The 21,277-nt window shown below is 40.5% G+C and overlaps 1 protein-coding gene across 1 annotated transcript in view; it reads right to left on the minus strand.

The window, feature by feature from the left end:
- The window catches only part of AHRR (aryl hydrocarbon receptor repressor), an 87,332-nt gene that overhangs the window by 44,954 nt on the left and 21,101 nt on the right, over positions 1–21,277 (minus strand). Inside the window, exon 3 of the mRNA XM_074573591.1 lies at positions 17,524–17,705. Coding sequence (XP_074429692.1) covers positions 17,524–17,705 — 182 coding nt within the window. The remainder of the gene's footprint in view (positions 1–17,523; positions 17,706–21,277) is intronic.

Here is a 21,277-nt window from a genome sequence, read left to right on the forward strand (position 1 = left end):
GTATACAGGGTGCAGTTTCAAAACTCCCTGCATCGGAGCGTACGCAAAGAGAACAAGACGAGCTGAACTGCACACCCCTGGAAACCTGCTCTTTATATGCAGAATGGCAAACTTCTAAATACATCAATTAAGGTGCCCAAGCGGTCCCCCCTGCCCTTCCATGCAGATAATCCTGGCTGAAACTCTTACGCCAAAGCTGTCCCTGCCATGGGGAGCTGGAAAAGCACTGGTTAGCAGGGCTGACTCATCAGCTGACTAGCCCACAACATCAGCCACAAAGGACCAAGAATGCTGGTGGTGGCATGAAGCGTGTGGGTGGGAGCAAGGAATAAGCAATCATCTGGCAGCCTAATGCAGTAGGGAGGGTTGACAACAATTCGTTATTTATTCCCCCCCTCCCGCCCTAAGGCTTCGTCCCTCCACTGCAATGATTCTCATCATCTTGACGCTGTGGTAGGGCTCTGTGTAGGGGAGGGAATGAAAGGTACATCCCCTCCCTGTGGCCCATGCAATGAAAGCATCAGCGGGCTATCTGAGCTCACCACACCCAGACCACATAGGGCAAAAGGCCCTCACGGAGGGGAACGGAAAAGAGGTTTGCCCAGTCCTTCTTTCACCCAACAGGAGACAAGAACAATGTCTTACTAGCAAGCAAAAAAAAAAAAAAAAAAAAAAAAAAGAGAGCATCGCTTTCCCACCAAAGTCGGTCTGTTAGTAGAGAGAAGAGATGGAGATCTAGTTCTGGAACGGCAGAGGGCAGATATAAGAAAAACCTTGGGGATGAAGCAAGGAATACAGGGAAAAGGGAGAATGTTGTAGCAAAGATGGGAAAAGGGGTAAAAAATTCTACATGGAGATAACAAGAAAGTCTACAGGTGAGGAAGATGCAAAAAAGAAAAGCATTTAAAAAGAGGTGAGGTGAGTTATCTCTAGAAAGGCCGCTAGAGAAAAATATGTGGAAAATATTTCTCAAAAATTACAGGAAGAAAACAGATTAACAAACTACAGACACTGAAACAGGGAAGGAAAGTCACCAAGGTAAACAGCAAAAGCACATTCAGGAAAAATAAAAATGACAGATTTCACTAAAAGCTTGACACCAAAGTACACTGATAAAATCCCGCCAATTGTTCACATGTATCCCATTATCTCCATGTAGATCTGAGTTCCCTTTCCAGTGTTCTTTCCCTCCAGCAGCCTGCTACCACTGCGAATCTGGCTGCAATATGGGTAGCTGGTGCCCAATTTACCTAGCATGAAACACTCTCCAGCCAAATTACTGGAGTGGTGAAGGTGTGAGCTCACCCCTCCCAGGCTTCAACCTTTTCAATGGAATTTTTGCTTTGATTCCTAAAAATACATTTAACTTCAGGCAATGCAGTTTTCAAAACACTGGGCCAGCTTCTGAAGGCCTGACTTGTATTACTCCACTAATGCCAAAGTTAAGTGAAATATAATAAGGAATTAAGGACTTGACCAGTTGCCTTTCTGTTTCCCCCCCAACCAAACCTGTTGTTTTCGGAGAACGGGCCTTTTGCCTGGATTTTGCCTGGAGTAGGTCTTTCCTGGCAGATTGCCTCAGTGGGATGAAGATTAGGTTTCCCACTGTCCTCTTCATCGTTGGAAAGTTTCTGTTGCATTTCCCAGTCTCTGCTACAGGCATTTCAGGCCTTAAAAGTCTTCCCCAACATGTTTTTCACACGCTGCTGGGTGTATCGTTTGGCAAGAGAGCGATGGAGAGTCACAACAGCGTAGTTTGCCATTGCAGCTTCTCTCTAGATGGATAAACCATTCTACTTTATTTCCAGAACTAAAACTGAGCTTGTTGAACGTTATGTTCAAATATTCGGAAGATGGAATATCTGCTGAAGCTAGAATATCTCAAATAAACACCCTCCAGACCTCTATCTGGAGATCGTGACTTGACTAGATAAAGACAACAAAGAAACAATAAAGAAACTCCTCTTTTTCAAATGATCTCTTCAAACTTAGTGCCCCTGTAGTGTTGCTGCAAGGGGCACGTCCTCTGTCCATAAACCGACCTCTCCTCCCACCTCATTCTGCCAGAGGTTATTATCTCAGTCACGCTACTGGTTTTAAATACATTATCAATTACCACCATCATACTTACAAGGTGCGATCGCGAAGCAAACCTTCAAACTGACATTATCGCTGCTTTCCTAGCCATAAGTCGGCAGCAACAAATGTAGGCTGGATCACTGTCCCCAAATAATATGGCGCTTACTGCCAAATGCATTAAATATTTCTAAAGCGCTTGCTAGCATCAATAAGAATGAACACTGCTATTGCAACGTGTAATACCTTCAAGCTCTCTGCCATGTCACCAAGTACGTTTTTGGCTTACAAGAAAGAACTCTTCCTTCAAACAGGTATATAGAGCTCTGTTGCTAGAGTTTAATTATTATACAGTTCTGATGGCTCTGAAGTGTTGAAAACAATTCAATTCCTGTTGAACACATAGTAATTTGAGAGCACTTTGCAGCTTGCATGACTGAGCCTTTAATAACTATTAAAGTAATTCCTGTAATTTTAAACATCTCTAATTTCCTCACACAAATATTACTTGTTTTGAGATGTTTTCCATATGCAGCGATGTAGATTAAGACATAAAAAAGTATGGAAAGAAGAAATGAAATTCCATTTTTCTCCACTTACTATCTTAGCCCTCATAATAATATATTGGAATATTTTCCACATAAATCCTTACGTTCATCAGTTCAAGATGTATTATCTAGGTTAGATTACTTCTCCTCTCAAGATATGTTTTCATAAAGTATTATTTATTGGGCCATTTTCCACACGAGGTTTATAGGGGTCATTTGATGGCACAGTATCATTTTAATAAATTATGTGGGAAAAAATACAGAGTTTTTGTGACAAGTTTTCAGTGACACTGATATACTACATAATATTAACACAGAGAAGATAGCATTTTCTGTGCAGGTGTTGAAACACTCAGGGGAATATGTAAGATTAATATAAGGTGACATACATGTTTTGCAACTATACAATTAGTAAAGTGGTTATGAAATTGTTAATGGACTAGAAATAGAAAAATATATGTTGGGTTTTGATTTAGATCTGATCTTTGCTTGTTTTCAGTCCTCTTCTCCCAACTTCTTTCAGCTGTTTCCAATATGTAAGTAGCCAATTCTTGTTGCAGGTTCATAGGTAAATGGGAATAGCGGACACTTTATTTATTATAACAAGAAACTACAGGCAGAGATTTACTTCCTATATGTACACCTTCAACTTGATATACTCCGTGCAGATATAAAAAGGGAATGCATTGAGGGGATTTCAATGGAATTTTAGGGACACAGTAAATCCATGTGATACGTGTTTGGCGAGACTGTTGCATAGCATCAAACTTTCATGGAAGAAATTATAAGCTTCTTTGAAGGAAGTTTTAAAGTGCGTTTTAACTTCTCTTAGTAAGCATTTAATTTAGTTTATTGATATGCATTCTGCTTCCGCTTGTACTCATATAGATGTCAAGATTTTAGAAAATTTATCAATTGCGCTATCTACATAATTGCAACAAAAATTATAATCAAATGAAAACTGGATTTATAAAGGGAAATTTGCCCTGCCTCATCTAAAAAAAAATATTTCATTTCATGGTGGTGAATGTTCAGAGCACTTATTTGCTACCACTACACTAGATAGAGAAGAAAAGCATCTCTGTCAGTTGGGATTTTCCTGCCAATAAGACAAAAAAGACACTAGACCAAATATAATTAAATGAAAACAAGTCCTTTATAGTAATCCATTGAGCCAAACTGTGGGATTAATCATATAGCAAAATGAGGTAAGCTTTGCAGATACCAGTTCCCGTCTCATGTTTTATGATTTCCAAGCATCTAAATAAGATCTAGTCACAGCCTAGAAAGACAGATGTCTTGCACAGATTCAGCTGTATAAATCATGTGATAAATCATAAACTTCTGGGTTTGACTAAATCATCAATTTATTTATTTACTTTCATACTTCTATAAACCTCCCAGCCATCTGTAGCTCTGCTTACAACTAGGAAGGTTTTTGTGCAGGAGGAATTGGTGGGTGACGCAAGCATGATTTCAAGGGCATTTTATTCATACAGGGCAACGTGAAGAAAACGAACAATGGCTGTAGGAGAAAGAGTCAAAGCTACAGGAAGAGGAGAGAGGATTGATAAGAATAAAGACTTGATAGGCAAGGATTACTGCGATTACATGTCCTTAATAGGAAAAAGCTGGGCATAGAGATGCCCATAGAGGTGGCAGAGCAAGTTGCTCATTCAGAGAAATGGGCAAGGAAGAGAAGCTATTGGCTATGATTTCTGTGGAGCACAATTGCTGCTGATGACAGGAGTGCCTGTGATACAGAGGTTACAAAACAAGGAAGATAAAAGTTTTGGACAACAGTCTTTGCATCATGTTCAAAAATGAAGTTACAGTCCAGAAATGGTGGAAGGGACAAGATGTCCCCAGGCTATAGAGGCAAGACAGAGAAAGAAGGCAGAGTGTGGCTTCAGATGATCCCCAGGGAGGTGCCCAATGCCCAGGGCTGGGGCTGTCCCCATTGTACCCCGGATGCCTTGCTCCTGGCTGCGGTGGTGGGACAGGCCCTGGTTGGGAGGCCCTGATGGACGCCATGGGGAGCCTCCATCCCTTAGGGAGCTGCCAGCTTTTGCGGCACCCTGACAGGTGCTTCTGACAGCAGATGCTGGAGCAGCAGTGATGTCGGCAACCAAATGGACAGAGGTTTAGGAGGAAAGGAAGGAAGCACCAATCTTGTCCATGGGCAGCATTCAGACAAAGATATGCCAAACTGTTCTGGAAATTACGCCACAAGGAAGACCGAAAGGCATGAACTGAAGAGACTTCAGCCTTCTCCAAGACTGTGAGGACTGGTCAGAATGTGGAAAATCAATTATTAAAGAAATCCTGAGAAATGGTGTCTGTGGGTTATAGGATAATGCCCTTCCATGTCAACACTGAACAAATGCGTCAGGCTGCTACTCAGAGAAGATGTCACCGTTGAGTGCTGCATGACATAAAATAAGAGCTTCCAGTCGTTGGCACACATTTTCTGGAGTAGTAACTAGGTTAACCAGGGCTGCCTACCTGAATTTTAGTGAGGTGTTTTGTTTATTGCTAGCATTTAATTTAGATTTCATTTGCTTGTTTTAAACTCATTTAAAACTCTAAGCACAGTATGAAAAAAAAAATAAATACCCCAAGTACATTCAAAAAAGTCAATAAAATGCTATCAGTAAACAAAATTTAAATTGAATTTATCAGAGACTAAATAGAATCTTGAAAAGACAGAATGAATTACAGAAAATCTTCAGGCCACTTCTTAGCCCTGCCCTCTTCCTTGTTTTGGTATCCTCTTGTCCCTATGTTTACTCATTCCAGTGGATCTTTAGGACCATTAGAGATGGAAAGACACTTGGCCCCTCACAATAAAGAACTGCTCACTCACTGATAAAGCATGCATCTACCTAGTATAAGACAGGAAACAACAGACACAGACAGACGATGCAGAGGGAGCAATATGAAAACCCACTAAGACAATACTGATGCACATGACAGGCAATAGTCTCAGAGCTTCAGTTGCCTAACAATTAGTAAGCCTTTGGGGAGCAGAACAAGAAAGACGTTTTTTAAAATAAAACTCTGGAAAGTAGATAATAAAACACATATGTGAGTGGTTAATAGATAGAAGCAGTACAGCATTTATATGAAAATCCAGTAAGTAGATGACGGAAGCCAGTTAAGGGTCTGGCTATTAATCTTTGTCCTCTCCCCTCCAGCCTACCCTGCGCCTTCTTACCCCCTCCACCCATCCAGCTTGACTACAACCAGTAAACTTATCTTTATATGTAGCTTGATCTATATTAGGTATGAATTCCAGTTGAAAATCATAATAGGGAAAAGTGCTGGTAAGTGCAATTTAAAATAATATAATTATTTTGTCTAGTCTTGGCACATCTTTGCAATCTCCACATTTCCCCTGCCCCCATGTTTAGCCTTCAGACTGCATCTCATGGACTTCTCAGGGTCCCAGTAACCACCATGCACTGCTAGTGAGGCGTATGAGAGAGCATTTCAGAACTTCATGAGCTGACTCTATAAGACTATTACAAAGTCCAAAAGCTAAATAGTAGTCTTGTAATTCAAATTATTTTTGAAAAGTCTTAGAAAGAAAGCAGTGTTTTAGATTTACATCTGAATGGCAGGCTCTTAATTCAAGGTATTAATGGGTTTGCCTTCCCTAAAGTCTCATCAGAAATCATTCCTGACTATATTTACACTACTCTGGAAGACTTGTCTTCAAAGGAGCTATGACATACTGCCATACGGTTCTTCCCCATCTCCATCCATGCTGCTATCTGGCAAATGGTCTTAGGACAGCTTCCTGGGTTTTGCCTGAAAATATGATAAATGACAAGCAGGAGGGACCTATATGCACTGAAACATGATTGCTCTTGGTCTCAGCCTACACTTGCAGCTTTCCATCTCCATGGACTACAAGTATCGTCTTGAGATCTACTTTGGCATAGCCAATATAATTGTACAGACTCAAAAGATTGGAGTTACCTGATCTGACAAGCACCAGTGAGGTATGTCTGCTCTGGACATGATGGAGCGTGGCGCAGAGGTCTTCGAGCTAGCTCTAAGGATATTGGTATGGGCACACAGTGTCTTACGCTGTTACATGAACATAACTGGAGCTTGAAAAAAATTGTGTCTGTATGGGGATGGCAAGGCACATACTCTAGTAAACTGTGCCTCTTAGAAGGACTAATTCACATGGGCTTATCCCCAAAATTACATAGCCACTCTGCTTCTTGCTATAGCACTCTAACATCTGCATTGTTTCACAGTTCTCTACAGAGAGCTTCACCATGTGCTGTAAGCCAAAAGTGAGGCAGTAGCAAAGTGAGAAGAGAAACCAGGAGGACAGTCTCCCACACTGTTCTCTAGCCTAAAGCTATTCGTCCTATTTGTCTTCAAAGCAATTACATTACGCCAAGCTAAATTCCTTGTTCTGTTGGATAAGAGGTATTGTCTTTTCTTTAAAACATATCTGTGTTTAAAATAAGAAACAAAGTAAATCATTTTCTTGACAGTAAAGAAACACGTTTCCTCTCAGAGATGGTAATCACTCATGAAGCTGAGAACAAGTGTAAACCAGGCCAAAGTTCAAGTCTGAGGGAATGCTTTCCTACCTCCCATCCACTGCAGCAGTGCTTAGGACAGAATTATTGCTAGGACCTTCTATGGTCACTGCAATTGCTAGCAACTTCTGGAGTAAAAATACAATCTTTCCTACGATGAAAACCAATCTTGTTTCCATATCCAAGGAAGACTCAGGTTGCAGTTGAACTAAACTTCATGCTAAGTTCATTCTCAGTCTCCAACATCCAAATACAATTTAACTCAAGAAAATGAGGTCAGTAAAAGTTTATTCATTATAGCGTAGGATAATAGAATTTGATCCACAGGGGACTATAAAGGTATTTCAACAGCTGGTACAAGGCTGAGCCAAGAAGGGTCTTAGCTGCAGAGGAAGGATTGAAGAAGCACAGCGCTCGACCAAGACGAACATCACTGAATGCAAAAGTCAGTACATATATCAGTCTACTGGATTAGATGGGCCCAGTTTTTTCCTTGCCACATACCTGCATTTATTTACGTCAATGCTATGTGAGATGCATAGAGTGAGCTAATCAAATGTAACTGAGCATAAAAGCCTACCAAATCAGAATGGCTAAAAATTACTAAGTAAGCTGGAGAAAGATAAGGACCCGCACTTAACAACTCAAAGTATTTTGGGGACTTCCCCTAGCATTGGACAAATATAGCAGCTGTGGTTTGTGGGAACACCTATAAAATCAGACACTGTGTGTGTCTGTGACCATGTTGTCTGGTTCTGAGTGGATTTCTACTATTGCTTGAAACAGTGGAACTCTTCCAGTGCCAAACGCCCGCAGGAGAAATCTAACAGTCAAAGATTCCTCCCCCGTCACTTCTCATTTCCAGCTCCCTGGTTTTATAATCAGTCTTGCCAATACCAGGAGAAACACTGCAGCTTACAGGGATGTTCACTTGAATGGCATCCAACAATAGAAAAGTGGTACAAGATACAGATCCAGAGTTGCAAGAGGAAGTTCTGCAGGAAGAATCATCATGATGGTGTATTTCCCAAAGACAGCACGAAGTCTATCAAGTCCAGCCCTCTCTGTGCAGATGACTGATTCAGCTCTGAGCTTGTGAGGTCTGATAATATGAACAACCCACAGCACATGGCACGAGTACCCAAGGAATACCAGGGAAGACCTGACATTTATAACTATGGTCCTTTATTTGCCATTACTCCAAAAAAAAAAAAGGTATGGAATTTAGAGCCAGTCTCAGAATACGACACTTAACATAGTGTTGCACTAACAGGTTCCCTTGGTCTTCAAAGGTGACAGGAATTCAAGCAATTTAAGAGTCCTCTTGTTCTTTCTGAATATAGGCTTATTCTCAAGTAAATCCTGCTTGTAAATCTACTCTCCTTCTCCTACAAAACCCATCTTGTTTGCAAGAAACTAAAGAGAAAGCCAACTAGCAGAAGGAGGTCCATCCTCTTACAACAAGGCACAAAGAGGAGATATGGTCCTCTTCCAAGAGTCAGCAAAGGTCTCCACAGGGTCAGAGAGATCTCCAGGTTATCTAAGAGGACGTGCAGTGCAAAACAGCCTCAGGTATTTGTTACACGGAATGAATGGTGTCCCCAGAAAACAAGGGGAAAAGAAAAAAGCGAAGCATTGGTATAAGCAATATGTCACAATAAAATAGTCTCTCTGGCAATTAAAAATGTCAAAAAAATCTAATCAAAATTATCCACTGTTTGAAAATGGGTGATGTAGGGGAGAGTCAATGTGCAGCTGCTTCTCCAGAAACGAGTGCTGCCAGATCTCAGGAATGAATATGTGCAGCTAGCCTGCTTAAAGTCTTGACACTTGTACAAAAATTTCACTGATGTAGTAGTTTAGCACTTGATTAGATAATGACTTGCAGACAGTAGGTCTTCCTTCAAAGATTTACTTGCGTACCACTTATGCAGCAGAACACTTTTTCCTCTTTTCAATTGCTATGTTGTTATGAAGATGGTAAAATTAGAGAGTGGTAGAGAGTGGAAAATGTTTCTTTCATGAACCCTCCCTTTTTGGCTGAAACACTCTGTACGCTGTGGTAATTTGAATACGATGATTCAGTCCAGCCACAGCAATAACCTTACCTGTTACCCACTCTGACCATGAAGGTTCCTTCTCAGTGCAAGTCATTGAATATGCTGCCCTGAGAAGCCTAAACAGCCTAAATGCTTATAGACAATCAAATAAGCTATGACTGTGGATTACAGCAACACATACCCTAAAGACGTTTTGTATGTGTGCAAAAAGAAAAGTCCGTATTTCTCTTTCAAGAAATAAATCATTCAAGCATTTTGTTTCAGAGGACAGAACTGGGAGTGCTCTAAATCAGTAGAATATGACTTTAAAAAACAAACTTGTTCAACCGTTCAGTTGTGTTGGGGACTTCTTGACTCAAGGTAACAGCTTCAAGCCTAACTAAGCAGAGAACTGCAATTGGAATCCAGGATTTATAATTCAAAGTACAGGTTTCACCAAAAACTAGAGGCTTGTTGATAATCTGAAAGCCTCTTATTATTTCCATAAAGGAACTCAATTTATAAATCATACCAAGAAAAGATCAGTGGGAGTGAACAGATGGAGTCAAGGAGGTATAATTCCATGATTGTTGCTTTAGGCATTTTATCCTGTTCTCAGTGTAGCCTCTCTTATAATCTTTACTTGTATTTCAGGTCTTCTATTATTTTACTTTTCCTATATCTGTTCTAAATACATCCAGTACAAAGGACCTGGACAGGGTCCAGTGAAAGGATACGAAGATGCTGAATGCACTGGAGCATCTCTCCTATGAGGAGAGGCTGAGAGCCTGGAGAAGAGAATGCTCAGATGGGATCTCATCAGCACGTCTAGATACCTGAAGGAAGGATGTAAAGAAGAGGGAGCCAGGCTCTTTTCAGTGGTGGCCAGTGACAGGATCAGAGGTAATGGGCACAAAGTGAAACACAAGACTCTGAACATCAGGAAATACTTTTTCACTGTGAGGTTGACCAAGCACTGGCACAGATTGCCCAGAGAGGTTGTGGAGTCTCCCTCCCTGGAGATATTCAAAAGCAATTTGGACATGGTCCCGGGAAACTGTCCCTAGGTAGCCCTGCCTGAGCCAGCGGGTTGGATCAGATGACCTCCAGAGGTCCTTTCCAACTTCAACCCTTCTGTGATTCACTAAGACAATGGTTTTAAATTTAAGGGAAAGCTTCAGGCTACTGGAACCAGCTAACAAATGAAAGAAGAAATTTTCCCATGGAAATATATCCAGTATAGGCCATAATTGTAACAATAAACTCAAACGTATGGGTTTAGTTTCAAAATCGGTTAAATCTTGTTGTGGAAAAATTTTCCTTGCTTACTTAAAGTAAAATCTAAAAAACATATTTATACCAAAAGAACAGAACTTGTCAACCCAGAAAAAAACTTTAGCTGAGAGATTTTGAAAAGAAAACTCTGGAAAAACAGAAATGTTAGGGAGAGACAGTGCGGAAAAATAGAATGCCTGATAATCCCTCTGCTTGCACTGCAGTGGAATCCTGGATCCTCAGGCCAGGAGCTTTGGTTCAGGTAAACAGCACTCATAAAGCAGTGCTGAACACCATTACAGTGCAGATAATGCACTGAAAGCAACATCATTCTCTGCTTCCCTACCCACCTCAAGTTTTAATTTCTTAATTGTCTGTGAGTGGCACTGCAGTGACAGGCGTGTCACATCAGAAACATGTCTGCAAGCTATAGAGGGTGGCCTGCTGCGCTAAATATTCAAATACTACAAGAAATAATAGCTGTCCTTCCTTAGGACAGCCTAATCTAAAGAGTCTAATGAATGAGCCTAAGGAATCTGAATCAAAGTAGTAAGAAGTCCATGTGTGTTATTGAGCTATGAGATCAACGGCCATGGATACAGTAAGAGGAGATGAAAGCTGGAACAGACTGCAAGTAATTGAGGATACTGAAAATCAGGCCAGCTGGGAGGAATCCTTTGTTGCTTTCTTCTTAAAAGGAACAAATCCAATTTCCATTAAAGATAAACATCGGTGGGAACTGGATGGCACCAAACACATAAATGAGTAAAAGGAAATGACCCACTAATATAAATGCTAAATCAGAAGAAAGACAGAAGCCACACAGTATGTGCTATCCTGCCAGAACTAAAAAAATAAATATATATAAAAGAGATTTAATTGAAGGGGAGAAATGGGTTAGAAGGAGGGAGAGCAGTTGGTGAAAGTGACCAGGAAATCCTGAAATTGATGGTTCTCCCAGCAGCAGCAATCCAAGGCACAGCAACATGAAGACACCAAACCTAAGGAAGGGAGACTTCAGTACACCTGGCGAACTGGAAGGCAAAATCTCAGAGGACAGATATCCAACGGAAGTAGGAGCTGGATGTTCTTTGAACAGACCAATGCGTAGGGGATAAGTGTAAACCATGTCAATGAAGAGTGGGAAATACAAGAAAAGACCATCTTAACAAAATCCTGAGTTCTTCAATGACTGGAAGCTCACAGAAAATATTTTTTTAAATTAATAAAATAAAGCACAGGTGTATAAGAAGAGAAACAGAAAAGACGATGCATAAAATAAGATGTAGGAAGAAAAGGAAGGGTCTCAAAAGCATTCTGGAAGCCCTTTGCCAAGGACTTGGAAAAGTACAAGGTTGGGAAAAAAGTCTTCTGCTACTCAGCAGAGGAGGAGCTACAGACAATGCAAAACCAAAGAAGTTTAAGTGTTTATTGCCTCTTTTTGCTTCTATTAGCTAGGGTCAGACAGATACTGACACTAAACACCAGCATCAAGGCTAGTACCTCTGGTACTTGGAGGAGTTTAATATTTGCAAGTTAGTTGTTCTGGTGAGACTCATTGCAGCATATTTTGAGAATGAGCTGAAGCACACCCAGAGCTATTAGCTCTTAGCCTATGAGAAATCATGACAGAAAGGGGAGATTTTGAAAGACTAGAAGAGGACAAACATGGAGTTTAACTGGAGAAAGCACGGGAAGAGGAAACCAAAAGATAGTAGGACCACTATGCTGAGCTTCAATTCCTAGAAAAATACCGGAGAAAAATATCAAACAGCCTATTTGCAAAGATGTAAATGTAATAAAAAAGAAGTAGAAATCAACAGATCTGTCAAGGATATGTTGTCATGTTACACTAAATTAATTACCTTCTACAACTGGACATGTGGATGGGAAGAATAGATATTACTTGTCTTCAGAAGTTTAAAAAGGCTATTCCTACTGTCTCACAGTGTTTTCAAAAGTAAACTGAAGAATCTTGTTGGAAGGGGGACCAAGCTTACTTAAGAAACCGTAATCTGAGAAAAGGTATCAGTTATTTGTTGTACAATGGAAGGATGCATTGCACATACCCTAGCTTAATTTTGAAAAAAAGACAAAAGCAGACCAACAGGAATGATTAAAGAAAATATAGCCCTTGAGAATAAAACAAAGGAGCGGGGCAGGGCTGTTTTGTCTAAGGAAGAAAAGACTGAGGGAAACATGGGACACCTTCATGGCTGTAAACGCTTGGATGCCACAAGAAAAGGGAATAAATTGTTCTTCTATAGAAGGAGGACTCGAAGTGCAGTAGGAGAGCTCCAGCTTGGATGTTAGGGATTGACAAGGAAGGTGTGGAATCATTCATGTTGCAGATTTACAAAAACATTAGACAAATGACCCTCAGGTTTAGGCACAGTTGATTTTTTATGCAGGAAAGTCCACTACAGGCCTTTTTCCTAAAATCTTAAATTCTGCATGGAAGCAGATGAACCAACATTTGTAGACAAATTTCTTAGACTCTACAGAAATTCATCTTAAAATGCATATATAACTTTAGCATAAAGCAGGTCAAACAACGTCTCCATACTTGACTGTCACTAATTTTGGAAAGAACTGGATTACAATGTAAATATAAAATTCACCGAAACTTTGAATATGTTTATTCACAGAGTTAATTTATGACTCTACATTCCTTATTTAGTCATCCATATATCTCTCAGATTTTCAGTTTTCAAAATGAAATGAAGTTTGGAAGTAAGAAAATACAGAGAAGGCATTGAAGTCTGAAATAAACCCAGAGAGTCAAAATAATACTGCGAGGAACTTTTTGTTGGGATGACACTGTTTTTGTGTGTGCATGCATGTTGCTGCGTTTGTGTATGTGTGTATAAAAACAAAATACACGTTTCTGCATGCATAAAATGACCAGATGGGAAAAATAACAAGCTATTAAATTGAATTACTTTTTACATAAATTATGTAGTGAAATATTTAAAGTACCCCCATTTCTTGAATAATAAAAAAAAATTATCCATATTGAGGTCTCTACTTTTGCCATCTAAGACGCCATCAACAGCATCAGTTATCATTCATAAGGATTAACACTGATGAATGGTATATTGAAGGAAACTTTGAGTGGCCTACCAATACAAGGTTAAGTTACACCAAGAACTGAAAGATGAGAAGCCCTAGTTGTAACTCTATTTGTCTATCTAAATTGTCGTAACTACTTTCCTTACAGGTACTGGGAAGCTGAAGTTAGCTGTCTCTCAGAAAGGATCTGAGATGCTAAAAGAACAAGGTGCTATTCTTTGTACATAAGTTTACAGAATTAATACCTATACTAGAAGGGAACAATTTAAACGATCAACAAAAGGCAGTCGGTTTTGAAGTGGAGTAAGACCACCATTTTTCCGCCAGTGGAAAAACTGAGAAATAAGAGGTACTAAAGGATGCATTGTCAAGAGTGGTAAAGGAAGAGAGACTACAATTAACCAAGATGGAATATGGCCAAGACGGGGGCCCACAAGCTCAAGTGGTCACAGCCCCTAAGTACCACTCCACTCCCACAGGAGCCCCACCCAAGGCAAATTTTTGTCAGGGTCGAATGACCGGCACGGCTTCCTGTAGCAGCTGACGTCTCTCAGTCTAAGCACTGGTTCAGATCCGTGACGCTTGGTACAAGAGATCTGGTGAGACTGGAAGGTTACCACTGCAAGCCATTTTGAAGTGCTTATCAGGAAAATGCAAAATGACTAAATGCATATAGCTTAGGGGGGAGCGGGGCTATTAATAGAGCCAACTGATAACAGAGATACGAAGACTGTAAACCAAGTAGACAGAAGAATTGTTCTGAAGCCAAAGGAAAACATTTCTAAGAATGAGGGAGGGAATCCACCACAGAGACTCAAACTGAATAGCAGAAAAATCTGTCTCAACAACCAGATCTAAATTTCGGAAAAGAAACAGGCCTTTGCTTAAACAACTTAAATAAGATGAACTGGCCACATGCTTCAAGGCACTAACCTGTAATGGTCACCAAAGAGGGAACAAACGACTGATGAATAGTCTCTATCCCCTAATACCTAATTCTCTGCAAAATTATTTTCATACTTGAAATCAATACGGTGAGGTCACTCTATGCCCTTTAATTGGCTATTGATCTTTATAAATACAATATTTGTGCTACACACCGAGTATTGCAGCGTAGCTACTGAAAGGACACCTAGTGGTAAGTAAACGAGTATGTCTAGAAACCACTGGGACTGCTGAAGGTGTGTAATTATAATTGTCACGGGAATTGCCGAACTGTTATGGGTTGAATCTGCAATGTCATATATGAACTTATGTGCCAAATAGCACTATTAATTTTTTTTTTTTTTAATGGCAGACAGCATCCTTACAAGCACTTTTTAAAAACATGGAATTTAAACTTAACTTCCTTAAAACTCACAGAACAGGCTTTTAAACAAAAGATGCACACGCCTGTGTGTCATAGATTACAAATTTCAATGCCGTGAATCCCCACTGCATCAGTTTCAGGAATATCGGATAGCTGAGCAGAATTCATTACAGATAAGTTTTGCGTGATATTCAAGTCAAATTTCAGCCATCATTCCTTGGGTCCTCTATTGAGCCACTCTAAAATATCCGAAGCAATCCCTCCCTTCTTGTCTTTCTCTCCTATGAAGACAAACAGCCGAAGCATATAAACTGTAAACATTCAAGCTAATTTAACTCTTTTTCTTTTTTTTTAATGTCCACCCAACTTTATAGTCGCTTCTTGCCTGTATTTATTCCACACCCCTTAATATGTACTAATGGCCTTGTGACCAGGAGATGCCCACAACAGAAAGCTGTATTCCAGATGGAGTCATGCTGGTCCCATGCAGAGAGGGATTATAACCTTCCTGTGTAGTGACACGCTGCCTCTGGGCAAACAGACCAAAATCCACACTTGGATTTCTTGTTTATGTCAACATATCATATTACAAGCACAGAACAATTTGCTGACCACTGTCCGTCTTCGATTATTGTTTTTGTGTTCCCTTTTCCAGGTTTGTCTCTTCTGTTGAACACCAGTTCCTTTGGGTTAATTTTCCCTGAGTGAACTAGTACGGATTTGCTAGGTCAGTTTTTCCAGATACATTTTATTTTATCCAATTTTATAACATCCCTGTATGCCGCTGGCCTGTTCTCTGTCCTCACAGTGTTTATAACAGCTCACAACTTAGTACCATCCTTTGATTTAAAAAGCCACAAACAAGCCATTTCTGCTCTTCTGTCCTCTTTCATCACTACAAAGATCAAAACACTGGGGATGGATATTTTCTGTTTGCTTTTTTTAGGTGACTTCCTATCGAAGTTTTTGTTTTAAAAACACCAGATTCTGCCTTATTTCTCCACAACTACAAGGAAGCAGATCGTGGTGTGCTGTGAAGCTGAGGCTGCAGCTCCTGCTTTTACCCAAAGGTTAGCACCCATTCCTCACCCAGCGCTGTTTCCAGGGCTCACCTCTCCTCCACTCCACCCTTCTGAAGCTCCAGCCTCCTCTCGCGTCTTAAAATGGCATGTAGTTTCCTTCCTTTACTATAAACAACGCTTTCTGTAGCCTTAGTTTCATGATGTAAACATTTAAAAATAAGAATGAAGGGAACACAAACTATGTGTTCAGTTAGGTAATTTGGGGATTAAATTAAATGAAATCTCTCGAAGCATGGAACATTTCAGGGTGATGAAGTCTGGTTTTACTTGTTTTCCTTTTATCCCATCCCTTTAAAAAAAAGGAGACAATGAATCTTTAGAAACTCCGGCAGAAGAGCAGTAAAGGCAGCTGAAGACAGCTTATTGCTTGTGAATCCATGAGAAACGAAAGTAAAGCTCAGAGGAAGGGGCCGTAAGACTCAGGTATGTGTTCAAAGGGAAAGAGAGGCACTCTGTAAACTGCAGGATGCTGGAGGCCGGGCAACCAGCTGCCACAGTTGACATGGGAGGTTCCTGCTATCAGTAATGTCACCATCTGTAATCTGATGTCAGCTCGTAAAATGCCCTGCAGTCCGCCAAAGCCTCGTCAAACTGGCATTTCTTTCACATTAAAATATATTTTAAAAGCAAGAAACCAACCAACAGATATTATTATCCAGTCAAAACAAAAAAAAAAATATAGGGCTCCCTTGTATACACTGTGCATAATAAAGAATAGTAACAGCAAATAGTAGTAAAGAGTAGTAAAGGAAAAATAATGTCCATAAAAAGATACTTCTCTTTATCTCTGAGGTCCACCTATAAGTTTTGGTCAATTATACTCCTTCAAATAGGTTTTTTTTTTCTTTTTTTTAAACAACGCTAGAGAGGATTTTCATTGTTAAATCCCTAATCCGGATTTTCCTCTTGTGAACTCTGCAGCAACAGAAGAAACTAAAAATGTCTACGAGTTTGGAAGGATCCTTATTATGTGCATCTGAACGTACACATTTGGCTTTCATTGTGCAGTGTGCCAGGCTACAAAAACAAAGCGTACCCTAGTACAGCTTTAGTCAACACTTTAACCTTTGGATCTCACTTATCCTGACAGAAAGGGATCTTTCTGGCCTTTCAGGCAAACCCATTTCCTCTTGGCATACAACAAACACAGGTAATACGGTAGTTGCTTGACTTTCACATCGTATTTAAACAGGCATTGTGAACATGCACGATAATAGCTTCAAAAAGGGAGTTCGAAGTATCTACAGGTATTACATCTGCCTCAAGACTCTTTGCTGGTTTAGGGATTTTACAGTCATGTTTTCCTGTCTCCTAAAGCCTGCTGAGGAAGGGTGGGAGTTATCTAATTATTTGGTGAAAAACACAGAAACGGCATAGGAGGAAACTCACAAAATTTACAACGCAACATCCCATGCACAAAATAAATTCAATAATAGATATTTTTTTCTTCCTTTATCAATATAATACTACTTGTTAATTTTACTCGGGTTTAGTACAAAGCAGCAGTACATTAGATGGAGACTTTTAATAGGATATTGATATCTTAAAGAGACCTACCTTGAAAGAAACTTTTGACTCGGAGATAGCTGACACTAAGGCGCAAGACAGAAAGTTTGTCCAGCTTCGATATGATGTCAGGTGGAAAAGGCAGGAGGCTGGCCAGATGGTCCAGTTCCGCGTTCAGACGGTCCCTGTGTCTCTTTGAAGGATTCGATTTTTCATTCCCGACTGCAGGCCTTCTGTGGTGGAGAACACATTTTCGATTACCTGTTTTACCTCCAGATAGTACCATCAGAGACTGAGATGTTGTCTGCAATTAGTTGATAACAGACACATTTAACCTAGCTTCTATGAAAATCTTTAAAGTTTCTGTCCCCTGCCAAAAAGAGATTTACCATTCTGCGTCTGCCATAGTGCAAAGACATGGACATTGGGCGCTCTTTTCACATCTGCCCAGTGAAAAACAGATGAAGAACTGATATCTCTTACTTACAAACCTCTCACTTTAGGGGAATGGGTACTGTCTTCATGTTCTAGTGAATACCAGGAAAAACAATTTCTCATCTATGTTGTACAAATGAGGGTCAGAACAGCAGAGGAAAATTACCGTGAGTAATGCATGAACCCATTCAATACCCACTGTATTCATTCAAAGCATCTTAGTTCCATCCATTTAATGACTCAAAGTTAACCTGTGGGTCAGGAAATAATTAAGAAAAGAGCCTGTCTTTAGACATGATTTTAAAAAGTATAGGAAGCAAGGTGAAAAGACATTCTTTCCTCAAGCTCAAAAACCCTGTGAGCATTCTCACATTTATCTTCCAACATCAGTAATAACAAAGATAAGAAGTTGGTTTCTCTCTTAAGAACACTGATATTCCTCCCAAAACATAAAGACTAATATTACACGGATTTCTAAGCCAAGCACTCCTGGTCCATCCCCATTTCATGTCCCTCTCATGCAGCAGACAGGACCAGATACCTCAGAAAAGCGATTGTGAAAAATGCGTTAAGATTAAATACATCACAAATGAGGAAGCTCGATTTTGGGGTGTTTTCTTCTCACAGAACGCGTAAGATGCTGTTGTCAAGAGGGAGAAAAAGAAAAGCCGGTGCACTTGCACACAGTCATGGGAACCTGATTTCCAGCGCAACAGCGATGGGTGGTCAGTGCTGAAGCACAGACTTGTCAATGAAGCAACAAGACCTGAGTGGTAAGTTTGAGAAGGTGGTAATCTCCAGCAGACAGCCATTGCTGGACCCAGCAGCAGTCCAATGACTACGACACCAAAAGGATGTCTGACCTGTGGAGAGCAGTAATTTCGTGGGAATATAGCCTATAGTTGAGTAGAGACTAAAGAACATAATCTTTTGCTAATTGTTTTTTACATCTGACAAACCAGCTGAAGCAAGGAAGCAATTTAGGACAGAAAAAAATTAATACCAATAAGGAAAATTAGACTGATGAGTTTAAGGGGTAAAAATTGCCAAGACTAACATGGAATAGGAACAGAAATTGTTCAAACCTATTTACCACACAAAAAAAAATGACTGTTCTGTGTCAGAGAGGTATGGTTTAAGGCAATTATGTGGACTGCATTTGTACTGAGCATAAGGAACAGTTTTCTGGAGATTGTAGGGAACGGTGTAAAAACACTACAGGAGAAAGCTGAGGACAGAGTCTTCCTGAAAACTCAAGGAAATGATTCAGTAAGGGAGTGAATCCAAACAAACAGGGGTTTGATGTAAATGGTAATTAGGTGCCAAGTGGATGCGATTTAAAACAATGCAAGTTCCATGGAAAGGCTAGCTTAGCTATCCATAAACAGAAAAGGGCAGGCAGGGAAATTCTTCAATGAGCTGTTTTGAGGCAAATGGAAATTCTAGCCCTTATTTTGAGCTGCAAGTAGAAGGTGCTTGTGGTGTTTGTTTTAAAACAGGGATTCTCAAACTGTGTAAATCACGTCTAAGCAGAGCCATAGCGCTCACTCTATGATACCTCTTTTAATCTGCTTTTCGTGCAACACGACTACAATAAAGTAGCACATGTAATTAAAACAATAAAACTGGCATTTCCTTCTTTGCATTGGTAAACCATCCAAATTCTGCTGTGCAGGAACAAGCACTTGTACCCGTACGAGATCCACCTCACCAGTCCCTGTTCGGTGGGAACCGCTTTGTGGGAGCTGGGGCAGAGACCATTTTCTGTGTTCGGCGGCAGTAAGGCATTGAGCCATTTGCGCTTTAATGATTCAGTGTGCCCATGACACACAGACCCGCCACTAGTGTAAACCAGTTTGGTGAGCTTGCAGAGGAATTTCCTGCAGCTACAGCTCTGTCTGCTGTTCGCTGCCCTCTGAGGGAGCCCTACCCTGTTAACAAAAAGTTCACTCTGAATCAAGTTTTTAAAGTACGCTGAAGCGTTAAACCAGCTGATGATCTAAACTGAGAAAAATCTAATCACCTACTATGATGGCAAGGTTTCAGTAAGAAGGGAAAGGGAAGAGGAGAGAGACCATGAGATGCAACAGATAGGCTGAGTGGAGAGACCATGAGATGCAACAGATAGGCTGAGTGCAAAGTACCAGCAGATGATTGCCATGAACGTACTGACCAGAACCTGCAGCCACTGAGCTGCACTTGGGCGTTGCGTAGGCATCCTGGCAGAGCTGAGCTCCAGTGCCAGCTGTGCATGTGCAGATGTTCACCATCTCCTATGAGCGAAAAGGACTGAATGAGAGAAAGCCGCTTGAGAGAAAGGAGGCCCCTTTTCCACCTTCTAACTCTTCTGGGTCTCCATAGCAAGGAAAGGAGGAAGCAGAACTAATGGTCAAGAAGACACCAGACTGGCAGAGCAGATGAGAGGTAGGATAGTGTGATACCAAGTAAGAGGAAGGGCTATGCCACAGAGGGCTTTAAAATGAGAACGAGGAAGCAGGAGGGAGCTGCACCTCCTGAGGTCTCTGTTTACCCTGGCACTGGTAGGGTTCTGGCTGAAGTGGGCAGTTTGGAGCAGTTATAGATACACTCAGAGCTCAGGTGGCTGTAGCTTGCCTTTAAAGAGCTGTAAAACATTACAAGAAATGTTTTGTGGAGGGAGAGAGTTTTACAAGATGCCAGGGTTTGAGACGAAGAAGTGGCTGAAGCTCTCAAATGGTAACTGTCCTGAAGCACTGCCTTAGCATTTCTAGTGTAAGTATTACTTTCAGCACAGTGGCTTTAATCTGAGATTAAAACCAAGATCTCTTTAGTTTTCAGATGCTTGAATTACCCGTAAAATGTTAGATTTCCACAGGAAGCAAACACTTGGTAGAAAATATTTCCTTTAGTCAAAACTACAGTTCTCTGGCTGAAAAGCATATCTGATGGAAAATTTTCAATCAGTCTGAGCTCCAGGTGTTTGAATTGAGTCCGTAAAAGCCAAAATTCTTTAGTGTAAACCACATCTAATGGGGCTTGTTTGGAAGCTTTCTGGGGCAAAAGGAGAACAGATAGGGTTTTTTATTTATTTGCACGTACAAAAGTAGAACTTGAACCCAATGTATTGTCTGAAGAATAGCAACCTAACGAAGACAGTATCTCCTAGTTCTGTGTAGAGATGATGATGACACATATTAGCTGCTCCCAGTAAATCAAGTTTTCCACACATTCTTCCACAGTCTTGTGGGTCTCTGCATTCTCCTGTGGAGCTGCTTCATACATTTTCATCATTACTCTGTAAAGCTACCTCAGAATAGAATTTCTGTGCCTGAAAAAAAGGTGAATGTAATGAGGGGTATAATTCTGTGATATCCTGGATTAAAAGCCAGCT

The sequence above is a fragment of the Larus michahellis genome, chromosome 2, assembly GCF_964199755.1.
Source record: "Larus michahellis chromosome 2, bLarMic1.1, whole genome shotgun sequence".
Classification (NCBI taxonomy): Eukaryota; Metazoa; Chordata; class Aves; order Charadriiformes; family Laridae; genus Larus; species Larus michahellis.